Raw genomic sequence first — 20428 nt, forward strand, 5'->3', positions numbered from 1 at the left:
GAGGAAGCACTTCCTTTGCTCAAGTGTCTTTTATGTTGTACATCCTCATTTCACTCAAACATTTCCTTGATACAGCTCTTCACAGTTGTGATGAAATAAACAACCTATTAACAGCATTCTTTTGCATATTCTTTTCCTCTAGATTATAAAATCCTGGAGGGCGGGAGCCTTGTCTGTCTTTGTCATTATTGCATCTCCATCATGGTGTGAAACATATACTTGAATCAGCTACTTCCCTAAGATAAGCTGAGCAATTTCTGACTTAGGGCTTGAAGGCTTTGCTTTTACACAGTTCCTTAATGATAAGAATGCCTCTCTTTGACGTCCAGGGACCGAGTTCTTTCTAAGAGGAAAATCACTCCTTATCTGGATCCTAAATCTTGCCTTTGGGAGTCAGCTTAGGTTGATCAACTCATAAACATCAGAGTTACACCAATTTACTGAGAGTCATGAGCCATCCTACGTAAAGCAGCTCTTTAGGTCATTTCTTATGTAACGGCATTATGTAAGTTTTCTTATTATGAGTAGTATTTCCGGTTCTTAGTCTCCAAGAACTTCAAATTATAGTACAAAGAAGACCTTGTTTTGTAAAACAACTGCCTTGTCCTGAAGATGCTGGATGACTTCTCTGCTCTATGTATCCTTCAGGCTGTCTGGAACCTTCCCAAAACATCAGAACTGGTTCAGCCTTGGAATCTCCTGAAGGGTCCAGACCAACCCCAGAGAGGAGAGTTGGACCCGGTCAGTGTCACTGCCCTGCAGATAGAAGGCTCTGGTAAAATCCCAAGCTCCTTATCAATCCCATGTTCTCGGACCACCAGAAAGCCTTTGGGCTTACCCACATTTCTTCAGAAATACTCCCTGTGAGACCAACTACAGAAGCTCCTACTCACCGGAGCGTTCAACTCCAGGCTGGCTGTAGGTGTAAAGCAGCAAACATCACGCCAACTCTCCATCAACCAGCAGAGGGCGCTGATGATCACTTGTAGAGTGCCACTTTGGACTTCTCTAACCTAATAGATTTTAGAAGGTCCCTAGAAACCTCAGCTACTTGAAAACAGAGAATTTTCAGTGTCTTGAGAAGGCAAACATGCCGACAAAGAAATAATCCCACACAGCCTGGTAAGAATCAGACCAAGATGGAAAGAGCAGGAAGTCAGTTTAGATCTTAGAGATCCCAGGAAGCTTTCACATGTTTTGAGTCAGAATAAGTAGATTCTTAGGCAAGCAGTGGTTCTCAAAGAACAAAACTGATAATGAGAATAAAATAGGAAAAGGGGAGATTTCTCCCACATTTTGGTGGCATGTTCTTAAATTCCTGATTACTTGCCCTCATTAAAACAGACATTAATGGAACAGAATAGAGAGCCCAGAGATAAAGTCACACAACTACAGCCATCTGCTCTTTGACAAAGTCAACAAAAACAAGCAATGGGACAAAGAAGACCTTGTTTTGTAAAACAACTGCCTTGTCCTGAAGATGCTAGATGGCTTCTCTGCTCCATGTATCCTTCAGGCTGTCTGGAACCTTCCCAAAACATCAGAACTGGTTCAGCCTTGGAATCTCCTGAAGGGTCCAGACCAACCCCAGAGAGGACAGTTGGACCCGGTCAGTGTCACCACCCTGCAGGTAGAAGGCTCTGGTAAAATCCCAAGCTCCTTATCAATCCCATGTTCTCGGACCACCAGAAAGCCTTTGGGCTTACCCACATTTCTTCAGAAATACTCCCTGTGAGACCAACTACAGAAGCTTCCTATTTGGGACTCCCTATTCAATAAATGATGCTGGGATAACTGGCTAGTCATATGCACAAGATTGGAACTGGACCCCTTCCTTTCACCATATGCAAAAATCAACTCAAGACTGATTAAAAACTTAAGTGTAAAATGTAAAACTATTTTTAAAAAAACCTTGAAGAAAACATATTTTAGACATAGAAATGCCTAGAAATACCGTTCTAGAAATTGGCCTTTGCAAAGATTTCATGATGAAGACCCCAAAAGCAATTGCAACAGAAACAAAAATTGACAAATAGAACCTAATTAAAGAGCTTCTGCACAACGAAAGAAACTATCAACAGAGTAAACTATCAACAGAGTAAATAGACAACCCACGGAATGGAAGAAAATATTTACAAACTATGCATGTGAAAAAGGTCTAATATCCAGAATCTATACAGAACTTAAATAATGAGCAAGCAAAAACCAAACAACCCTATTAAAAATGGACAAAGGACACAGACTTTTCAGAAGACATATAGGCTGCCAGCAAGCATATGAAAAAATGCTCAATATCACTAATGATTAGAGAAATACAAATCAAAACGATGAGATACCATCTCATACTGGTCAAAAAGGCAATTATTAAAAAGTCAAAAAATAACAGATGCTGCTGAGGTTGTGGAAAAAAGAATGATTGTACACTGCTGGCGGGAATGTAAATTAGTTCAACCACTGTGGAAAGCAGTTTGTCTATTTCTCTAATAACTGAGAACTACCATATGATCCAGCAATCCCATTATTGGGCATTCGCCCAAAGGAATATAAATCATTCTACCATAAAGGCAAATGCACGTGAATGCTCCTTGCAGCACTATTCACAACGGCAAAGACATGGAGTCAACCTAAATGCCCATAAATGGTAAACTGGATAAAGAAAATGAGGTACATATACACCCTGGAATACTACACAGCCATAAAAAGAACGAGATCATGTCCTTTGCAGCAACATGGATGAAGCTGGAGACCATAATCCTAAGCGAACAAATGTAGGAACAGAAAACCAAATACCACGTGTTCTCACTTATAAGTGAGAGTTAAACATTGAGTACACATGGATGCAAAGAAGGGGCCTACTTGAGGGTGGAAGTATTTTTTAAGGACAGAAAAACTACCTATTGAGTACTACACTTATTACCTGGGTGATAAAATAATCTGCACACCAAACCCCTGTGACATGCGATTTACCTACATAACAAACCTGCACATGTACCCCTAAAACTAAAAATGTTTTTTAAAAAGTATATTTCCTAGCCAACAGAAAGAAAGTATAACTGGGTGAAGGAAAAGGATATAGGTAATATTTGCACATTGTTTTCCAGATCTAGTGGGTCGTTTGTAACAACCCAGTTATCTCTAAATTGCTAAACAAAATGAATACATTTGGTTGTATCTGGATGCTTGTTATAGATTACCCCGTTTTCTGCGAAGAACAGCAAGCCTCTATCCACGGTGGTCTGAATTGTCTGCCCAAAGGTTGGGATGGAAGCATGTGGTTGAGTTGGAACTCGGGCATAGCCCGTACCTTCAAAATAATTTTTGTCTGACTCTTCCTTCCTCCTGTCAACATTAATCGTCATTAGTTAGAACACAGCAGCAAATGATCACCATGCCGGTGTGCTTATTAATACAGGATGCTGCTATCTGAAAAATGGAGCCAAGAAAACGCAATCTAGTTGTCATAATTTTGCTAAAGCACAGGAAACATTTTTAAAATGTTAAAGCAGCCAGCTTTTTCTCCTGGATGTGCTCTCACACTCTGACAATCAAACCCTAACTTGACAAAAGATGAGTAAGAGTCCCTTTTGGAAATGTCTACTTAGGAAGATGTGGTCTACCAGCTGAAGATTTTGAAATGTAAGAGATTATTAACTTGCAGTGTAATTTTATTCTGAATAATAGATATTTGGTCCACCTCATATTAGAATATACCATGTCCTTATAATTGTAGGGCAGGTTAGGAGTTCAAGGCAGCAATTTTCAAAAAGATTGAGGTGGAAGAGTACCAAAAAAGTCATGGCACACTTTGTGAACCACTTTTTTTTTTTTTTCCTTTCCTTTTCTTTTCTTTTCCTTTTTTTTTTTTTTTTCTTTTTTTGAGATGGAGTCTCACTCTGTCGCCCAGGCTGGAGTGCAGTGGCATGATCTTGGCTCACTGCAACCTTGACCTCCTGGGTTCAAGCGATTCCTCTGCCTCAGCCTTCCAAGAGGCTGGGACTACAGGCACACGCCATCACACTCAGCTAATTTTTGTATTTTTAATAGAGATGGCGTTTCGCCATGTTGGCCAGGCTGGTCTCAAACTCCTGGCCCCAAGTGATCTGCCCACTTCAGTCTCTCAAAGTGCTGGGATTACAGGCATGAGCCACTAAATCAGGCCTCTAAATCAGGTACCATCTAATAATAAATATTTTGTGATAAGAGGCACAAAAATTTTCGTAAAGACTTTTTTTAAGTGAGAAAACTCCATCAATCTAGCATTTCATACAAATTAGGAAGAGACTACCCTAATTAGATTTTAGGGCAGGACTGCCAGTGTTGCATGCAAGCATACTTGAAGAACTACTGGCCCAAAGCTACTAGCAACATCAATAGCATCTCACTGGCCCATCCTTTATCATATGTAAAAGTACTGCAAGTTACCAAAACTCCAATTACAGAGTTTCTGGTTTCTACATTTTATTTACCTTCTACAAGGCTCCACTTCAGTTGTGTTGAGATTGAATGTTTTTTTGAAGTTGTATAAGCTCAGAACATTTTCATTGAGGTCATCTAATTCAATACAACCTTTGTATGGAGGGAACCTTAGTCGACTGGGAAGCTGAAAATGAAATAAAACATCTTCTACCAATTGAACAAAGGACAATAATCAAAATAGTATCAATTAATCACTTTCAACAGTCACTATGGCATAAGGGTTAATTAAGAATGTCAACCCTGGAACAAGATGCCCTGGCTTTGCTATTTACTAGCTGTATGACTGTGGGCAAGTTATTATACCCCTCTGTCTCTGTTTCCTCATCTGTAAAATGGGAATGATCATGATGCTTATTTAAATTAACATACTTAAGCTTAGAACAGTTTCTATTGAGTGCACAGAGGAAGCACTCAACAAGTGTTAATTATTATCGCTAGAATGTGCTGTAAGAATGTGCGGTTAAATCCATTTTACATGTAATTAATAATTAAAATAGAGACATGAGGTCATCACCATACCAAATTAAAATTTAAATATTTCATTCACTGAAATAACATTTACACTTACTTTAAAATCAGGTGGGTAACCTCCAACATAAAATACAACATTTTCGGGATCCAAATTAAGGAGTGTATTGCTGTTTCTACCATCCATGTCATAGACTCCGGGTATTTCTGGTTTACTGGATGTGGCTCTTTTGGTGTAATTAAGCCTTGCAAACTGATAAATTCTGTTTAAAATGAATTTAGAATATAGAGTTATATGAAAAAATTAAAGAATTCAAAGCCAAGCCACTAAAAATGGGGTTCAGCAACATGTAAATATGTTTGGTGAGCGCAGGTCAGGTTCACAAAAAGCAACAGTCAATCAGACTTATACCTCTGAAATTTCACCCGATCCATAACTGCCTCCTGAGTCTCGCTCTCGGTCAAGATCTGGTCCACTTGGAGTTCAGTCTCATGGTCCCCCAGGTTGTAGACACAGGTGAGCTGACCATCCACAACTGCCATGCCGATGTAGTCCCGGGAGGCCTGGAAACAAAGGGCCACCTCAGAACACTTCACGCTGTGGTTTCGCAACTTCCCATCCCAAGAGGATGAGGATGCATTTCAAATAACTGACGGGTTTTAGGCAATAAGCCTTGGAGAGACAGAATAAACAAGGTGCAACCTTTTATAGAATAGTACAAAATGCTGAGTTAATAATGCGAAGCTGTCTCTGCTCATGTTATAGGGCACTCATTGACTCATCCCTCCATTTGCTCAATCTACAAATATGTGCCAAGCACCTGCCATACAGAGGGCCCAGATATGGACTCAGTCATCCATCAGATTTTAGTCTGGTAAGGGAGATAAGCCATTTCGCTTCTCCCAGTACTACACAACATCCTCTTAACACTTTGTGCATGCCTCTGTTATCACACCTCTATGTTGTCATGATTAGTTATATATGCATCTTTCTTCCCTGCTAGAATGTGAGTGCCTTAAGGTAGAAACAAAATGTTTTAAAATCGTGGCAAAATATTCATAAAACTTACCATTTTAACCATTTTAAGTGTGCATTGGCATTAAGTACATTTGAGAAATAAATTTTTGTTTATCACAAAGCCAGAATGTGACACATAGTAGGTATATGGTATAAATGTGTTGAAGGAATAAAGTAATGGGCATTTTATCACAAAACAAAGCAAAAAATCATGACATAAGAAAGCTACAAATAAAATGCCAACCTCTTGAGGCATGGAAGAGTAATTAGCAATAGTGTTGATTTTAAGAATCTTTAAATACAAGATCCACTAGTGACAACTAACAATTTCCTAATTCGGCAGAATTTTTGAGAACCGTATTTCAAGCATTTCTCTTTCAACAACTGAATCCTAACCCAGTGAGTGATTCGCTTTTCCTCTGACACTTATGTCAAAGAAATGTATTTAAAAAGGAGGGATTAAAACTAAAGCCAGCCATTCAAAATGCCGGTAAGGGTAGTGAATTTACACTGATAGTAGTAGTAGTAATGAATTTACATCGATAAAGAGATGGGCAACTGCTTTTCCTATCATTTAGGCAAGAGAGGGAGGATTCATTCCACTCCAGTCCTCACCCATAATCTCCCCATCCCACAGGCTTGAGGAAAGGTCTGCAGCTGGGCAGTCTGAGGAAGAGGACAAGGTCACAATTCCATGAGGAGGAGCTACTGTTGACTTCCACGAAGGCTTGGTATTGATCGCTGGTAGTGTGGTGTCAATTAGACAACTTGGTAGTATGGAGGGGTGCCAATCACCCTCCCCAGGTGCGTATAGTTTTTACATGTACACACACGTGCCCATGTGTTGGGCCCATTGGGTAAGGCCTCTTGATCCTCCAGCAACCAACAATCCAGGATGCATGGGAGATCCCTCGAGGGCACTGCCACAGTGGGGAGGTGGGCAGGGAGGAAGCTGGAGGGATTTGTCGATGTCTTAGTAGGATTTCTGCCTGCTGTGCTAATGGCAGTGATGCAGCTGTGCCACACATCTCAAAAGCACACATCTTGAAAAATATTGTTTCAAAAACAAGGGAGATGTCCAAGCAATACTTACATCTTTATTCCCAAGGTACATCACAAACATATTCTCAGTACCCCCGTTTTCTCTCGAGTCGGGCCTTTGGAGAAACAAGGACAGAGATGTGTATCCTTTCAAATCTTCCAGGTCATTTGGCAGTCGGACTTCAACTCCGGATTTACCATTGAATCTCATGGGGACAGCAACCTGGGAGGAGTACGTTACAAGGTGTCAAACACTGTCCCGTGAAGAAAGGAGGCGTGCTCAGAGAGCTAGTTTGTGACTCGTAGCCATGCCTCAGCCTTTCCTGAGTTGTTATGACAAGGAGCAAGGGAATGTGAATGTCTCTAAGCCCTGGATCATCATCTCCAAGACCCAGATTATAAACTCATGAAGCTGTTTCGGGAGCTGTGTCATAAGACATTTGTGTTTTTTATTAGTCAGGGATATTTGAGCAGTGCATTTAGTCCTCTGGGCCAGCAATAATAATAATGATAATGACAATAATATGAATTACAACCCTCGAAGGTTTTTGTGCAGACGAACTAACATCTGTGGAGGCACTTGGCATGGTGCCTGGCATACAGTCAGACATGTAATACATTAAAACTATATTTTAAGCCAGGTGCAGTAGCTCACACCTGTAATCTCAGCACTTTGGGAGGCTGAGGTGGGAGGATCACTTGAGCTCAGGAGTTTGAGGCCAGCCTGAGCAACATGGTAAGACCTCATCTCTACCAAAAAAAAAAAAAAAAGAAAAGGCCAGGCATAGTGTTGCAGGCATAGTGTTGCATGCCTGTAGTCCCAGCTACTCAGGAGTCTGAGGTGTGAGACTCGCTTGAGCCCAGGAGTTCCAGGCTGCAGCATGCCGTCATCATGCCACCGGACTCCAGCCTAGGGAACAGAGTGAGATCTTGTCTCAAAAAAACAAAACTATATATATCTATACATTTATATATGTGTAGTTTTTAAACATATGCATTTATATATTAAATATACAAAATATTTATATAAGTATATTAATATACAATTTATATATGATTATGTATTATATACTACTTATATATAAATATGCATTTTAATATATTAAATATATAATAAATGCATATATAATTATGTTATATAATATATAATTTTATATTATATTAAAATGCATATATAATTATATATACATTATCTGTAACATATAATTTTATATATTTAATATACAAAAGCATATATAATTATATAATACTATATATGCATAAAATACATTATTATAATATATAATTCAATATATATGCATATATTTATATTTATATATATTAAAATATTTTAAATGCACTTTTAAAGGAACTACTTCCCTTGGATATATTACATGTTACAGTTTCATTTATTATAGGCGTTCAGTCCTGAAAAATGAGTGACTGAATCAAGGCTCTCTAAAATAGTGCTTCTTAAGATCTCTGTGATGAAGGACCATTTTTTCTTCCTAATATGCCAGGGACAAATACTTTTATAAAACATATTCAAATTTAAATAACTAGAAAAATAAAAAAGATGGTAGACAAAATACAAGCCCACTGATCACATGCTTGCATGTTGAGGCAATTCAAATTATTCAAAGCCTCCAAACATGTACTCTCAACTTTATACTTATATGTAATAGACCAATAACAAAAGTTCTCTGACTAGCCCTGGTGTGTGAACCAAGAAGATAAGTATTTCCTAACGATCGAATACAAAAGAATGAGATTTACGGCAAGTCTACATTTTCTCTATCAAGTGTTTAAATATTTATCGAGGATCCTGTATATGCAAGGCATTAAATCAGAGGACTTAGCGATGGGGTCCCACATTTGCGGGCTCATTTCATGCCTCTCTCTCCTACTCACCCCCTGCCCTTCAGAACCTTCTCTGAGTCTCTGCCTGGCATTCTCTCCTGCTTTTTGTCACCTGGCCAATTCCTACTCATCCTTTAAATTTTTTTAATTAAGGTATTTCTTGTATTTAAGGAAAGGGAGGGAGAAGAATATGCCTGTATGTGCATCACCATGAAATGGAACGTGACTCACAGAACTGGCACCCGTTCCCCTCTCCCTTCTCAGAGGTCACCACTACTCTGGATCTGGATTTCCAAGCAAATTCCCATGCATTTTTTCATAATTTTTAAAAATTAAATATGCATTTATCTATAAACTATAATTAGTCCCATTTTTCATGTTTTAAATATTTTTATATAAATGGTATCCACCTGTACACATTTATCTACAATGTGCTTTCTTTGCTAGGCACTATGTGTTTGCATTTATTCATGTTGATAAACACAGCCCCAACTCATTCAGGTTTACTGTTGTAAATGTGGCTTTTTTTCAAAAAGATTTTTTTTGTGTGATTATAAACTATGTTGCAATGAACCTTCTTATCCATGTCTGTTAATGCTACTTATTAGTGCTATTCAGAGCCTCTCCAGGTAGAACTGGGGTTTTTTTTTTTTTTTTTTTTTTTGAGACGGAGTCTCGCTGTGTCGCCCAGGCTGGAGTGCAGTGGCCGGATCTCAGCTCACTGCAAGCTCCGCCTCCCAGGTTCACGCCATTCTCCTGCCTCAGCCTCCCGAGTAGCTGGGACTACAGGCGCCCGCCAGCTCACCCAGCTAGTTTTTTGTATTTTTTAGTAGAGACGGGGTTTCACTGTATTAGCCAGGATGGTCTTGATCTCTTGACCTCGTGATCCGCCCGTCTCGGCCTCCCAAAGTGCTGGGATTACAGGCATGAGCCACCGCGCCCGGCCAGAACTGGGGATTTTAAAGATACACATAACACACCTCTGTCCAGCTTGTTAGCACAGTCTAAGAAACCACCTGCAGTGGCTGGAGAGCAGCTGAGTTCAGAACTATGACTTAATAATTTCTGTATCCTCAGCACCCAAAGAAGTGCCAATGCCAACCAGCCATACAAAAACACTTACCTATTGCTTTTTATTTTATGTTTTTCCACTAACATGGTATCTACTATTTGCCAGGCACTGTTCCACATTAGCTCATTTAACCCTAACAATCTCATGAGGTTGGTACTATTGTTTTCTATGCCCTATAGACCAAGAAACTAAGGCACAGAGAGGTAAAGAGACAGGGCTCAGGTCTCACAGCTCATCAAAGGCAGAGCAAGAATTGAAACCAAGACAGTCTGGCTTGGTTAAACAGCTATTAACCACCGTGTTATAATACACTTCAAATTTTTGTTGGATAAATTAGTGAATGAACACAGAAGGGTGAAAGCTAGCACACATTCTTATTCATTTGGTTTTTATAAAGCATGTATGAGTGTGAAGAGGGTGCTTTCTTCCAAATTTTGCCTTATGCTGTTTGTTTTCCTGTTCAAGGTTTAATGTTGGGAATACTTCGCTTTCTTAGAATAAAGGGCAGATTCCGAGGCTCAAAAGAAGTAACAGTGAGCCTGGTTACTGGGCACGATGCCTCCAGGGCAGTGATATTCTGACTAGGCTCTCCAACCCTCTCCCTCCAAAACTCTCCTGTAGGGCTATCTAGGAGTTATTGGAAAATACAAGAAATTGTATTTATGCCATTTTAGGACAAAACAGATTTTAAGAGACGAGTGTCAGTAATTCAAGTAAATAATGTCAGGTTAAAACAAGAAAGGCTGGTGAATCAGTACTCCAATGATGGAAAACTGCTGTCATCTGAAATCCTCCATCCTCAGCAAAGATGGATTCTACAACTTTGAAGTAACAGTAGGAGGGTAGGTCCTGTGCAGTATCACACTGGCACATTCTGACCACAGAATCCTCACTTGAATGTGCAATTACAGTTTACAAACCAGGGCCTGGAAGAAAATCCTTCTTTCTGCCTGAATAAACTCAATGGGGGCAAACTGCTTCAGGATCCTGATATACCAGATAATGTAAGAATGATAAGATAATGTAAGAATGTAAGAATGTACAAAGGTCATGTACACTTGTAAAGGATGACAGGAGAAAATCAATCTTTATATTTCAAGCAACCAAAGAATTGGGGGAAGAAAGACAACTAATTCTTGAGTAAATAAGTGTTTTTTCTTTCTTGATGAATGTGATAACTCATCAAAGAACTAGCCTTGGCCACTGACCACATGGGGACACACTCACCTTACTGGCAGCATCTCTGGCCTGCTGAATTAATTCTCGTATTCTGTCCATGTTGTCAGAGATGTTTCCCAAGGGCAACAGCTGTTGGTTGATACTTTCAATCTTGCGCCAAAGATCAGGTAGTTTGTTGGTTAACTTATTCACTGTTGGTGAGATTAGAAAACAGAAATGTAAGATGGCGCATTAAGAAAAGGCTAACTACAATTGTTCTTACTGACAGTATTTGTCAAGTGGCATGTTTGGTCCCCAGATGTTGAACAGGATGGGTCATAATTAGTTATGGTAGTTCCCCCCTTACCCATGGTTTCACTTCTCGAGGTTTCAAGTACTTGCTATCAACCATGGTCCAAAAATATTAAAAAGAAAAATTCCAGAAATAAGCAATTCATAAGTTTTGAATTGTGTGCTGTCTGGAGTAGCAGGATGAAATCTCATATGGTCCCACCCATGTGAATCTTCCTTTTTTCCAGCATATCCTTGCTGTCTACCCTACCCACCCATTAGTCACTTAGTAGCTGTCTGGGTTATCAGATTGAAAAAACATAGTATATATAGGGTTTGGTACTATCTGTGGGTTCATGCATCCACTAGGGGTCGTGGAACATATCCCCTGAGGATAATGAGGAACTACTACCGTACATGGTGAATTGTATTCTGCAATCTGGGTACCAAATCCTTTACTTTGACGACTACAGAAAGAAAAAAAAAATATTTGTTTTCTGATTCTTTTTTTTTCTTTTTCTTTTTTTTTGAGATGGAGTCTTGCTCTGCCACCCAGGCTGGAATGCAGTGGCACGATCTCGACTCACTGCAAGCTCCACCTCCCAGGTTCACACCATTCTCCTGCCTCAGCCTCCCTGAGTAGCTGGGACTACAGGCACCCGCCATCATGCCTGGCTAATTTTTTGTATTTTTAGTAGAGACGGGGTTTCACTGTGTTAGCCAGGATGGTCTCAATCTCCTGACCTCGTGATCCGCCCGCCTCGGCTTCCCAAAGTGCTGGAATTACAGATGTGAGCCACCGCGCCCGGCCTGTTTTCTGATTCTTAATATTAATCATAATTCGATGCCTCATGATTAAGAAACTTATATCTCCACTTTGTAAAAACAAAGAAACCAATAGCATTTTCAATGTATTTTCTAAAAATTAAAAATCCTATCTGGTCCTTCCAACTAGTAGACTACCTATATGCTTGGAATATATCCTATATCATGTGGAGCTGTTTTCTAATGTTTTAGTTTCTGAGATCAGACTTTACCAGGGAAGAATGAAAATGGACCAAAACACATAACAATGGAGAGAATGGCTAAGATGTCCTGGCCAGAGAACGCCTGATACCCGAGTTATCTGCATCCGTCAGAGCCTTTTTGAAGTCTTCGTTCTGTGTGCTCCCATAGGTGTCCTTAATTCTTTCCACATCTGTCTGAATGGGGTTCAGCCCATCCAGGACCTCATCTGTGATGTCGTTGGCCTTTCTGACCATGCTTTTTGCACTACTGATCATAGCATCAATATCACCTAATGCACACACAAATAGGGAGGTATAAGTATCTAAAACGTTCAACAAAAGAAGCCAACCAAGTACAATGGGTTAGGAAGATGCTGACCTCTCTGTATCCCACGAAGACCATCTCGGAGAGTTGTGAGATTGGTGGCTATCACTTCTCTCTGAACTGTCACAATATTCAGGGTTTGCTGTAGGTTGCTGAGAGCCGGACTGACTTCTAAAATAAAATAAAGCATTAGGAGGCAATTACTTTGTGCATTTTTGATCCTCCATTGGTATTTGTGGCCCCTGAAGTAGCCAGTGTTTGCACAGCATTGAGTAGACTTGCTTCTTAGGGGTCATCTCAGAGATGCCCACTGCATGTGCCCAGACCCACAGCTCTGGGATCCTCCAGTTACAGAGGTCAGCAGCAAATCAGAGCCTTGAGGAAATGGCTTGGAAATACACAGGAAGAAAGAGAGAGGCTGAATAACTTGGGAAAGGCTAAACTTCTTATCCGCCCAGAGTAAGAGACTCTGTTTAGTAAAAGATGCATCTGTCTTATCCACTACCATGTCCTAGCACATAATGTAGTGTCTGGCACTAGTTGAGGCTTAATGTTGGTACCTGTTTGTTGAGTAAATGAATATATGAGTGAATGAATGAATTAATAATGCAGAAAGGATCCTCTTCCATCAGAGGACAAGAGTGTTGTTGAAAGAGCCTCATTCAGGCAAATACAGACACAAAGTAGGCATTGTTTCTGTTAATTTCCAAAATGAACGACACATTTTTAAAATTCTGTGAAAGAAAGGGAGCTAGCAGACATTCCTAGCTGATAATATTGCCATCCTTGGGTCATCGAAAATGACCAGCAAATGCTTTAAGACCATCTTGATGATTCGTGGTTTCAATTACGATTCCAGGACTGGTTTACATAGTTAGCATCCTAACGCTATTTAGCACACTGAGCCTACCTCAAAGCTCAAATTTTGTAGAGAGCAACAGATGTCATACCAGAAAATCTGAATTCTTGAAATTTGCAAGGCAAATGAATATATGTTAGTACTTTTTTTGTATTTTATTTTTCATGTCTTTAATTGTTTATCATGTGAAAGAAAGAGAGAAAGAAAGAAGGAAGGAAGCAGAAAGGGGAGAAATTATTTAATTTACAGAAGCATCATTTAATCCCTCTGAAAGGACTAAGAGGCTGAGTGAGGGCCGTGGACTCACGGATGACAACAAGAGCCTGGAGAAACACAAGAAAGAGCATTTTTGAAACACAGAAATTTGGTGAGATTGAGAGAGTTTAATTATTTTAAAAAATAAGTGAGTAAAATACATGAACATTTTCCAAAGATAAAATTTATGCTTAAAAATTTCTCGGCCCAGGCCGAGCACTTTAGGAGGCTGAGGCGTGCAGATCACGAGGTCAGGAGATCGAGACCATCCTGGCTAACACGGTGAAACCCCGTCTCCACTAAAAATACAAAAAAATTAGCCAGGCATGGTGGCGGGTGCCTGTATTCCCAGCTACTCTGGAGGCTGAGGCAGGAGAATGGTGTGAACCCGGGAAGCGGAGCTTGCAGTGAGCCAAGATCATGCCACTGCACTCCAGCCTGGGTGACAGAGTGAGACTCTGTCTCAAAAACAAACAAACAAACAAAAATTCTCATGCTTCACAGTAGTAGTGATTTGGGGGACTTTTAGTTGCAAAGATTTTAGTACTTAAGAAATTTTAAAGCAGTTATTCTAATGATCCCAAACCAATGATCTTGACATGTGGGTTGCCAATGCCATGATCACAGGTGAGTTAAATTAAAATAGCCTCCCCACCAAGGCCAGGCCCAAATAGGCGTATCGCTCTCAAGATTTATTTATATTTATAAGGCTCTAGTTAATTTTGTATTTGATGGGTGGGGGATATTTAGGATATTGGGTGGATACATGAAATTGATAAATAAATCATGAATTTAAAAAGTAGTATCTGGGCCCGGCATGATGGCTCATGCTTGTAATCCCAGCATTTTGGGAAGCTAAGACAGGAGGATCCTGCAAGGACAGGAGTTTGAGACTAGCCTGGGCAATATAGCAAGACCTTGCCTCTACAAAAAATACAAAAATTAGCTGGGCATAGTGGTGCATGCCTGTAATCTCAGCCACTTGGGAGGCTGAAGTGGGAGGATCGCTTAAGCCCAGGAGTTCAAAGTTACAGTGAGCTATGATTGTGCCACTGCACTTCAGCCTGGGCAATGGAGACCCCATCTCTATTAAAAATAATAATAGTAATAAAATAAAATTTAAAAAAGGTATCATCTGCATTGACACTGAGATTCAAAAACAACATTTGCTTCTAGGGCTGCCCCACCTGGTCCCAGAGGTCATTTAAAGCTCCTGACTATCCCTGCCATTGCCAACTCCCCTTAATACCTTGCTTTAGCTTCTTTTGTGTCATCTTGGCTTCATTTAAGAGTTTATCACTGTTGGAACTCAGGGTTTTAGCTTTCCTTGGCAGATCTTCCTTTATCACTGTCTGAAAGCAAAGCATTTAACAGCCTTAAACAAATGCTGTATGTTAGGAAATATGGAATAAGATTTCTATCCTAGTCTGAAACCCTTAATTTTAAGAATGAAGTGCAAAGGGGGAAGGAGCTGGAACTAGATTGTTCCCTAAAAGATACAGTTAGGGCTCCAGGTAGCCCTAACACCTATGTGACTTATGTGGCTTGGGGAGGTGGGCCTATCTCTGGTGGCATACTGACAAATTATGTGACACTTGTTTTAGCTGCTCACTGTCATTCGTACAAAACCCCCCACAATAACAGAAGAGAGAACTTAGTTGTTTTCAGGCGTTCAAGCTTTGGGACAGAAAAGCCTTTACTCATTCAAGAAGGCCTGTCCGCCTGAACTCCGATATTTAATATTTTGTTCTTTATTTTCAGATATAGGAATTATCATACGGTGCATATAAGATCCCACAGGACTCCACAGACACACCGAGATGTAAGGCCAAATGACCTGATGAAAATGCTGATCAAGTTGTTTGCAGAAATGTCTCTTTTTGGTTAACAATCACAGCATAAAAGCATACCTGGTAAGATATAGGATATAATATTTGTTCAGGTTGAAAATTGATAATCAGTGTAATTTCTATCTGGTTTTACACATAGTTTTAAAACTGTGCTACAGACATGAAGTAGTCAAATACAGAAATCACCCATATCTAGAGCAAGTTCTATCCTATACAACAAGTTCTGATTTAAAATAATGCTTTGTTTCTATTCCTTGGAGCCCACAGAAAGAAAATATAAAAATGAGCCATCTCCACAGTGAATGTGGAGAAGCTGCTGGTACAGGTGCCCACCTGGAGGGCAGATTCAGATGCACTGGCAGCCCTGTTGGCCGCGTCCTCGGCTGCTTTGATGGCGTTGAGGATGTTCTCATAGGCGGTGGCAGCATCCACAGCACAGCGCACCAGCTCATCCCCGCTGGCATTTCTCTTGATCCTGGAAGACAGGGCAGGTTAGGCACTCCCCACGACCTTCCTCTGCCAGCAGCTGACATCCCCCCAAACCTTTCCATTTCTTCTTTTCTTTTCTTTCCTTTTTTTTAAGAAATGGAAAAAATAAAATAAAATAATATAAAGAGATGGCAGAGTCTCTCTCTGTCGGCCAGGTTTGACTGCAGTGGTGCCTTCAACATGAGCCCAGCCCCTTCTCATTTCATTTGGTAAGTGGATACCTGAGGTGATGGCCTCTGTAGCTGTGCCCAAAGGACGTGGCCAGGAATTAGCGCCCTTATTGCTGCTCTGCTTCTGACTTGGGCCTGGGGCATTGGCCTTGACCCCACCCTCCGCCCTCCACCCAGTTCTGGAGACCCAGCCAACCCAGGGGAGGGCCTTCCTTGTCTCAGGACAAGCTGCTGCGCTCAGCTCACGTGCCCTTTTGGTCTCCTGGGCCACGCACTCACTCTTCCAGCTGCTTTGCCAGCTCTTGTAAGGACTGCGCGTGCTTTTCTGCCTCCTCCACAAGGGATGTTTTGCCAGCAGATCTGGAAAGTTTTCTTACTTTGTCACTTAGTTCTTGTCTTGCTTCATTTAAACTGGCAGCTAATTTTTCATATTCCTATTTTTTCCAAGTAAACAAAGACAGTATAAATTCAAGCAAAGAATGTAGATGCTGATTTCTCAAACTCTATCATTACTGATGTGTTTCCAGGGACAACAATGAGATGTTATATTTTCTAAGCCTATTTACCATACCAGTTAATGCTTGGTCACTTCAGACAGTAGCACTGGTAATATTTCCCCAAGGTTTACCACTATCTTGAACATTCTCATTATGGTAAGAAACCCTTTAGTAACCTTTACAAAATCACAATGTTATCATCAACATAAAGTTGTAGTAAACCAAAGAACTTTTTTAATGACTTAGAAATAGTTATTGTAAGAGGTGCTTTAAAATCCCCATTGAACTGCTAAGAAATTGTATCAGTTTTTTTGATCAGGTCTTAAATATCTTGTTAATAAAAGCTTGTATGCTTGATTTTTAAAAATAGCATTATAATTTTTTGTTGTTATCACAAAAGTGATTTGTTCATTGCAGACAAATCAGGTAATACATATGAACGTAAGAAGACATGTCATTCATACTTCTTTTGCAAGAGACAACTATTGTTAACATTTCAATGTATTCCCTTCCATCTAAGAGACTATACTTTGATAAAACAAAAAAGTAGGTCAGCCCATTTCATTGTTTTCTTGCAATATAATTAAAATGTTTTTAGCTTTTTCTAGAGAACAACTGTTTCCTCTACCTTCTGGCTTTTCTCCATCAGCTGCAGTGCAATGTTGGTTTGCAACAAAGATGAGTCTGCAGAGGTCAGATACTTGGTGAAATCACTCTGCAGGGAGTTTATTTCTTTTACTTGTCTCTGGAGAAAAAAAAATTGCTTGAGCTCCATGATATATTATCAGAAGGCATAGACAAATTTATGGGACAATAACATGTAAGTAATTTCGAAGTCAGAATGCTTTCTCGAACCTAAACATTGTCTAGGCAATTACAAAGTGATAGGAAATCAGTTCTTTTTGTAGTGGAGGTGTCTTATCATAGTTCCTTAAATGATATGCCAATGAAACAATTGCTATCACTGCTGAAGAAGGTTTCTACAGTAGGGGTCAACTTGCCCAACGAGATGGGTATATTATCAAAATCTGGTTTCTGAAACAGACCAAAAGATTTTATGTAAATAAACCATCAGCAACCATCAGCCAGTACCAAAGAGAACACAGCAGGCACTTGACTGAGAGGTCACACAGAACCTGAGAATGCCAGGCTGGAAGGCAGCCAGAGTTCAGAGGCCTATAAAGTTGGGTCCTGCTTCCTTACCTTGGCATAATCAGCAACTTCACACAGACATGGTACCATCCAAAGAGGCTTTGGGGGCTAAGCATAGAGTCATCCACTAAGACTTCATTTATTTTCATTTACCAACTTCCTCCTGTTTGGGGGTCTGCCCTATGTTATTCAACTTTGATTTCACTGTTGTTTCATAACCCTATATAACCTCTCATACTTTTGTTGTTTTTAATTTTTTTTTTTTTTTTTTTGAGACAGGTCTTATTCTGTTGCCGAGGCTGAAGTGCAGTGGCTCGATAATGGCTCACTGCAGCCTTGTCCCCAACCCACCAGTGTGTTCAAGTGATCCTTCCACCTCAGCCTCCCGAGTAGCTGAGACTATAGGCACATGCCACTACACCCAGCTAATTTTTTAAAACATTTTTGTAGAGACGGGGTCTCACTACCTTGCCCAGGCTGGTCTCAAAACCCTGGGCCCAAGCAATCCTCTTGCCTCAGCCTCTCAAAGTGTTAAGATTACAAGCATAAGCCACTGCACTTGGCCTTATTGTTTTAGCATACAATGTTCACTACTTGAAATGTGAACTATAAGACCAAGCACAGTGGCTCATACCTATAATCCCATCACTTTGGGAGGCTGAGGCGAGTGGATCACCTGAGGTCAGGAGTTTGAGACCAGCCTGGCCAACATGGTGAAACTCTGTCTCTACTAAAAATACAAAAATCAGCCAGGCGTGGTGGTGCCAAATATATATATATATGAACTGCAAAATCCAGAGCTCTAAATTCTGTCATTGCAGCTTCTGTATGTGACCCATACTTTTATTTCCTATAAAGCAGATTATGGCTTAAAATACCTTTGCTGGTGATTATGATAATTATGTTTACTATCTGACACAAAAAGTAAATTACCAAAAACATAATATATACTTTGAATTAACTATAGCAATATTAATTTCTCATCTATTTGGCAACATTATTCCTCCAATACTCTTTCAGCCGGGGATGCAGGTGAAGCAGTTTGCACTGTTTTGTCTGTGGTTTAAGTTCAGAATCTTTTCTGGTAGCTGAAGACTAGAAATGACTATGGTTTTGCACTTAATGCTTTGTTCCTGTCTGATCTGGGTCTGAGGTGGTATAATCAGATGTACAGATAGGTGCCTGACTATGCCACTTCGTTAATAATAAAGATCCCTGCTTCTCTCATCCTTATTAACGAAAGTGTGCAGCTTCAAACTGTGAACTCACCTGGATGGCTCCCAAAGCTCTCTCATTTTCTTGGTTCAAGCCATTTGCCTGCTTGGCTCGGGCAGCTGCCTCCTGCAGCCGAGCGCGAAGGTCACTGAGTTTGGCTTCGTATTCATTTAAAGAATCCCGTATACTGTTAGCAAGCCCATTGTTCTCCCCCTGGTAGGTTTTCTGCCAGGTCCTTATCCGGTTCAGCACTGTAATACATCACTTCATGTTTTCTACTTGACAGAGGAGCATACTGAAGCTGGGTTATAAAGACTATGAAGGGAGAATAGAGTTTCTACTCATTTCATGGTTTTCCTTGAACTTTGGAGGGGATGGGAAAGGAAACTCACATTGACACAGACCTGCTATGTGCACTGTACATGTTGCCTCATTTAACTTCCACAGGAAAACAATAAATTATCATTCTCACGTTTTAGATAAGGAGATGGAGGCCGTGAGAAATGAGATGGCTGACCCAAGGTTACATGGCCAGTCAGGCTCAGGACTTGAACTTAAGCTGGCTGCAGGGGGTAAAGTGCATGCTTCTTCCACTGTGAATACTGCCTATTTACAATTAAAAGCCAAGACTCATATTAAATTTGAACAATAAAAATTTAAGCAAGAAAGCTGCTAGTATCTATATGTTAACCACTGATACATCATTTTATTAAAGAATAAATGCCAGTATCTGAAAAACGTATGCACTAAACTAATATTTCTCAGTTTTGAACGAACGAGGCATTTTCTCTAGTCAAAACCTTTCTATGTATTCTGTTAATTTCTAGTATATCAGTTTTTGTTTGTTTTTGTAATACAGATTTGAACATCCCTAATCTAAAAAGCCAAAATCTGAATTGTTTCAAAATCTGACATTTTTTAGCAATGACATGATGCCACAAATAGAAAATTCCACATCTGACCTCATGTGACAGGTTTCAGTCAAAATGCAGTCAAAAGTTTGTTCCAGAGGCTGGGCGCGGTGGCTCATGCCTGTAATCTTAGCACATTGGGAGGCCAAGGCAGGCATATTACTTGAGGTCAGGAGTTTGAGACCAGCCTGGCCAAAATGGTAAAACCCGGTCTCTACTGAAAATACAAAAATTAGCCAGGCATGGTGGCAGGTACCTGTAATTCCAGCCACTCCTGAGTCTGAGGCATGAGAATCGCTTGAACGCAGGAGGTGGAGGTTGCAGTGAGTTGAGAT

General features: G+C 40.2%; 1 protein-coding gene across 4 annotated transcripts in view; it reads right to left on the reverse strand.

The window, feature by feature from the left end:
- LAMA3 (laminin subunit alpha 3) overlaps positions 1-20428 on the reverse strand; it is a 283212-nt gene that overhangs the window by 39481 nt on the left and 223303 nt on the right. For all 4 annotated transcript variants that reach the window (XM_007974442.3, XM_073006417.1, XM_007974441.3 and 1 more), the window contains 13 exons: positions 19237-19433; positions 17444-17560; positions 16598-16752; positions 15993-16134; positions 15059-15161; positions 12750-12866; positions 12481-12660; positions 11142-11284; positions 7056-7226; positions 5357-5508; positions 5045-5207; positions 4467-4600; positions 3195-3339 (listed from right to left, as the gene is read on the reverse strand). In XM_007974442.3, the coding sequence (XP_007972633.3) occupies positions 3195-3339; positions 4467-4600; positions 5045-5207; positions 5357-5508; positions 7056-7226; positions 11142-11284; positions 12481-12660; positions 12750-12866; positions 15059-15161; positions 15993-16134; positions 16598-16752; positions 17444-17560; positions 19237-19433 (1919 nt within the window). The remainder of the gene's footprint in view (positions 1-3194; positions 3340-4466; positions 4601-5044; positions 5208-5356; positions 5509-7055; positions 7227-11141; positions 11285-12480; positions 12661-12749; positions 12867-15058; positions 15162-15992; positions 16135-16597; positions 16753-17443; positions 17561-19236; positions 19434-20428) is intronic.

This window comes from Chlorocebus sabaeus, chromosome 18 (genome assembly GCF_047675955.1).
Source record: "Chlorocebus sabaeus isolate Y175 chromosome 18, mChlSab1.0.hap1, whole genome shotgun sequence".
Classification (NCBI taxonomy): Eukaryota; Metazoa; Chordata; class Mammalia; order Primates; family Cercopithecidae; genus Chlorocebus; species Chlorocebus sabaeus.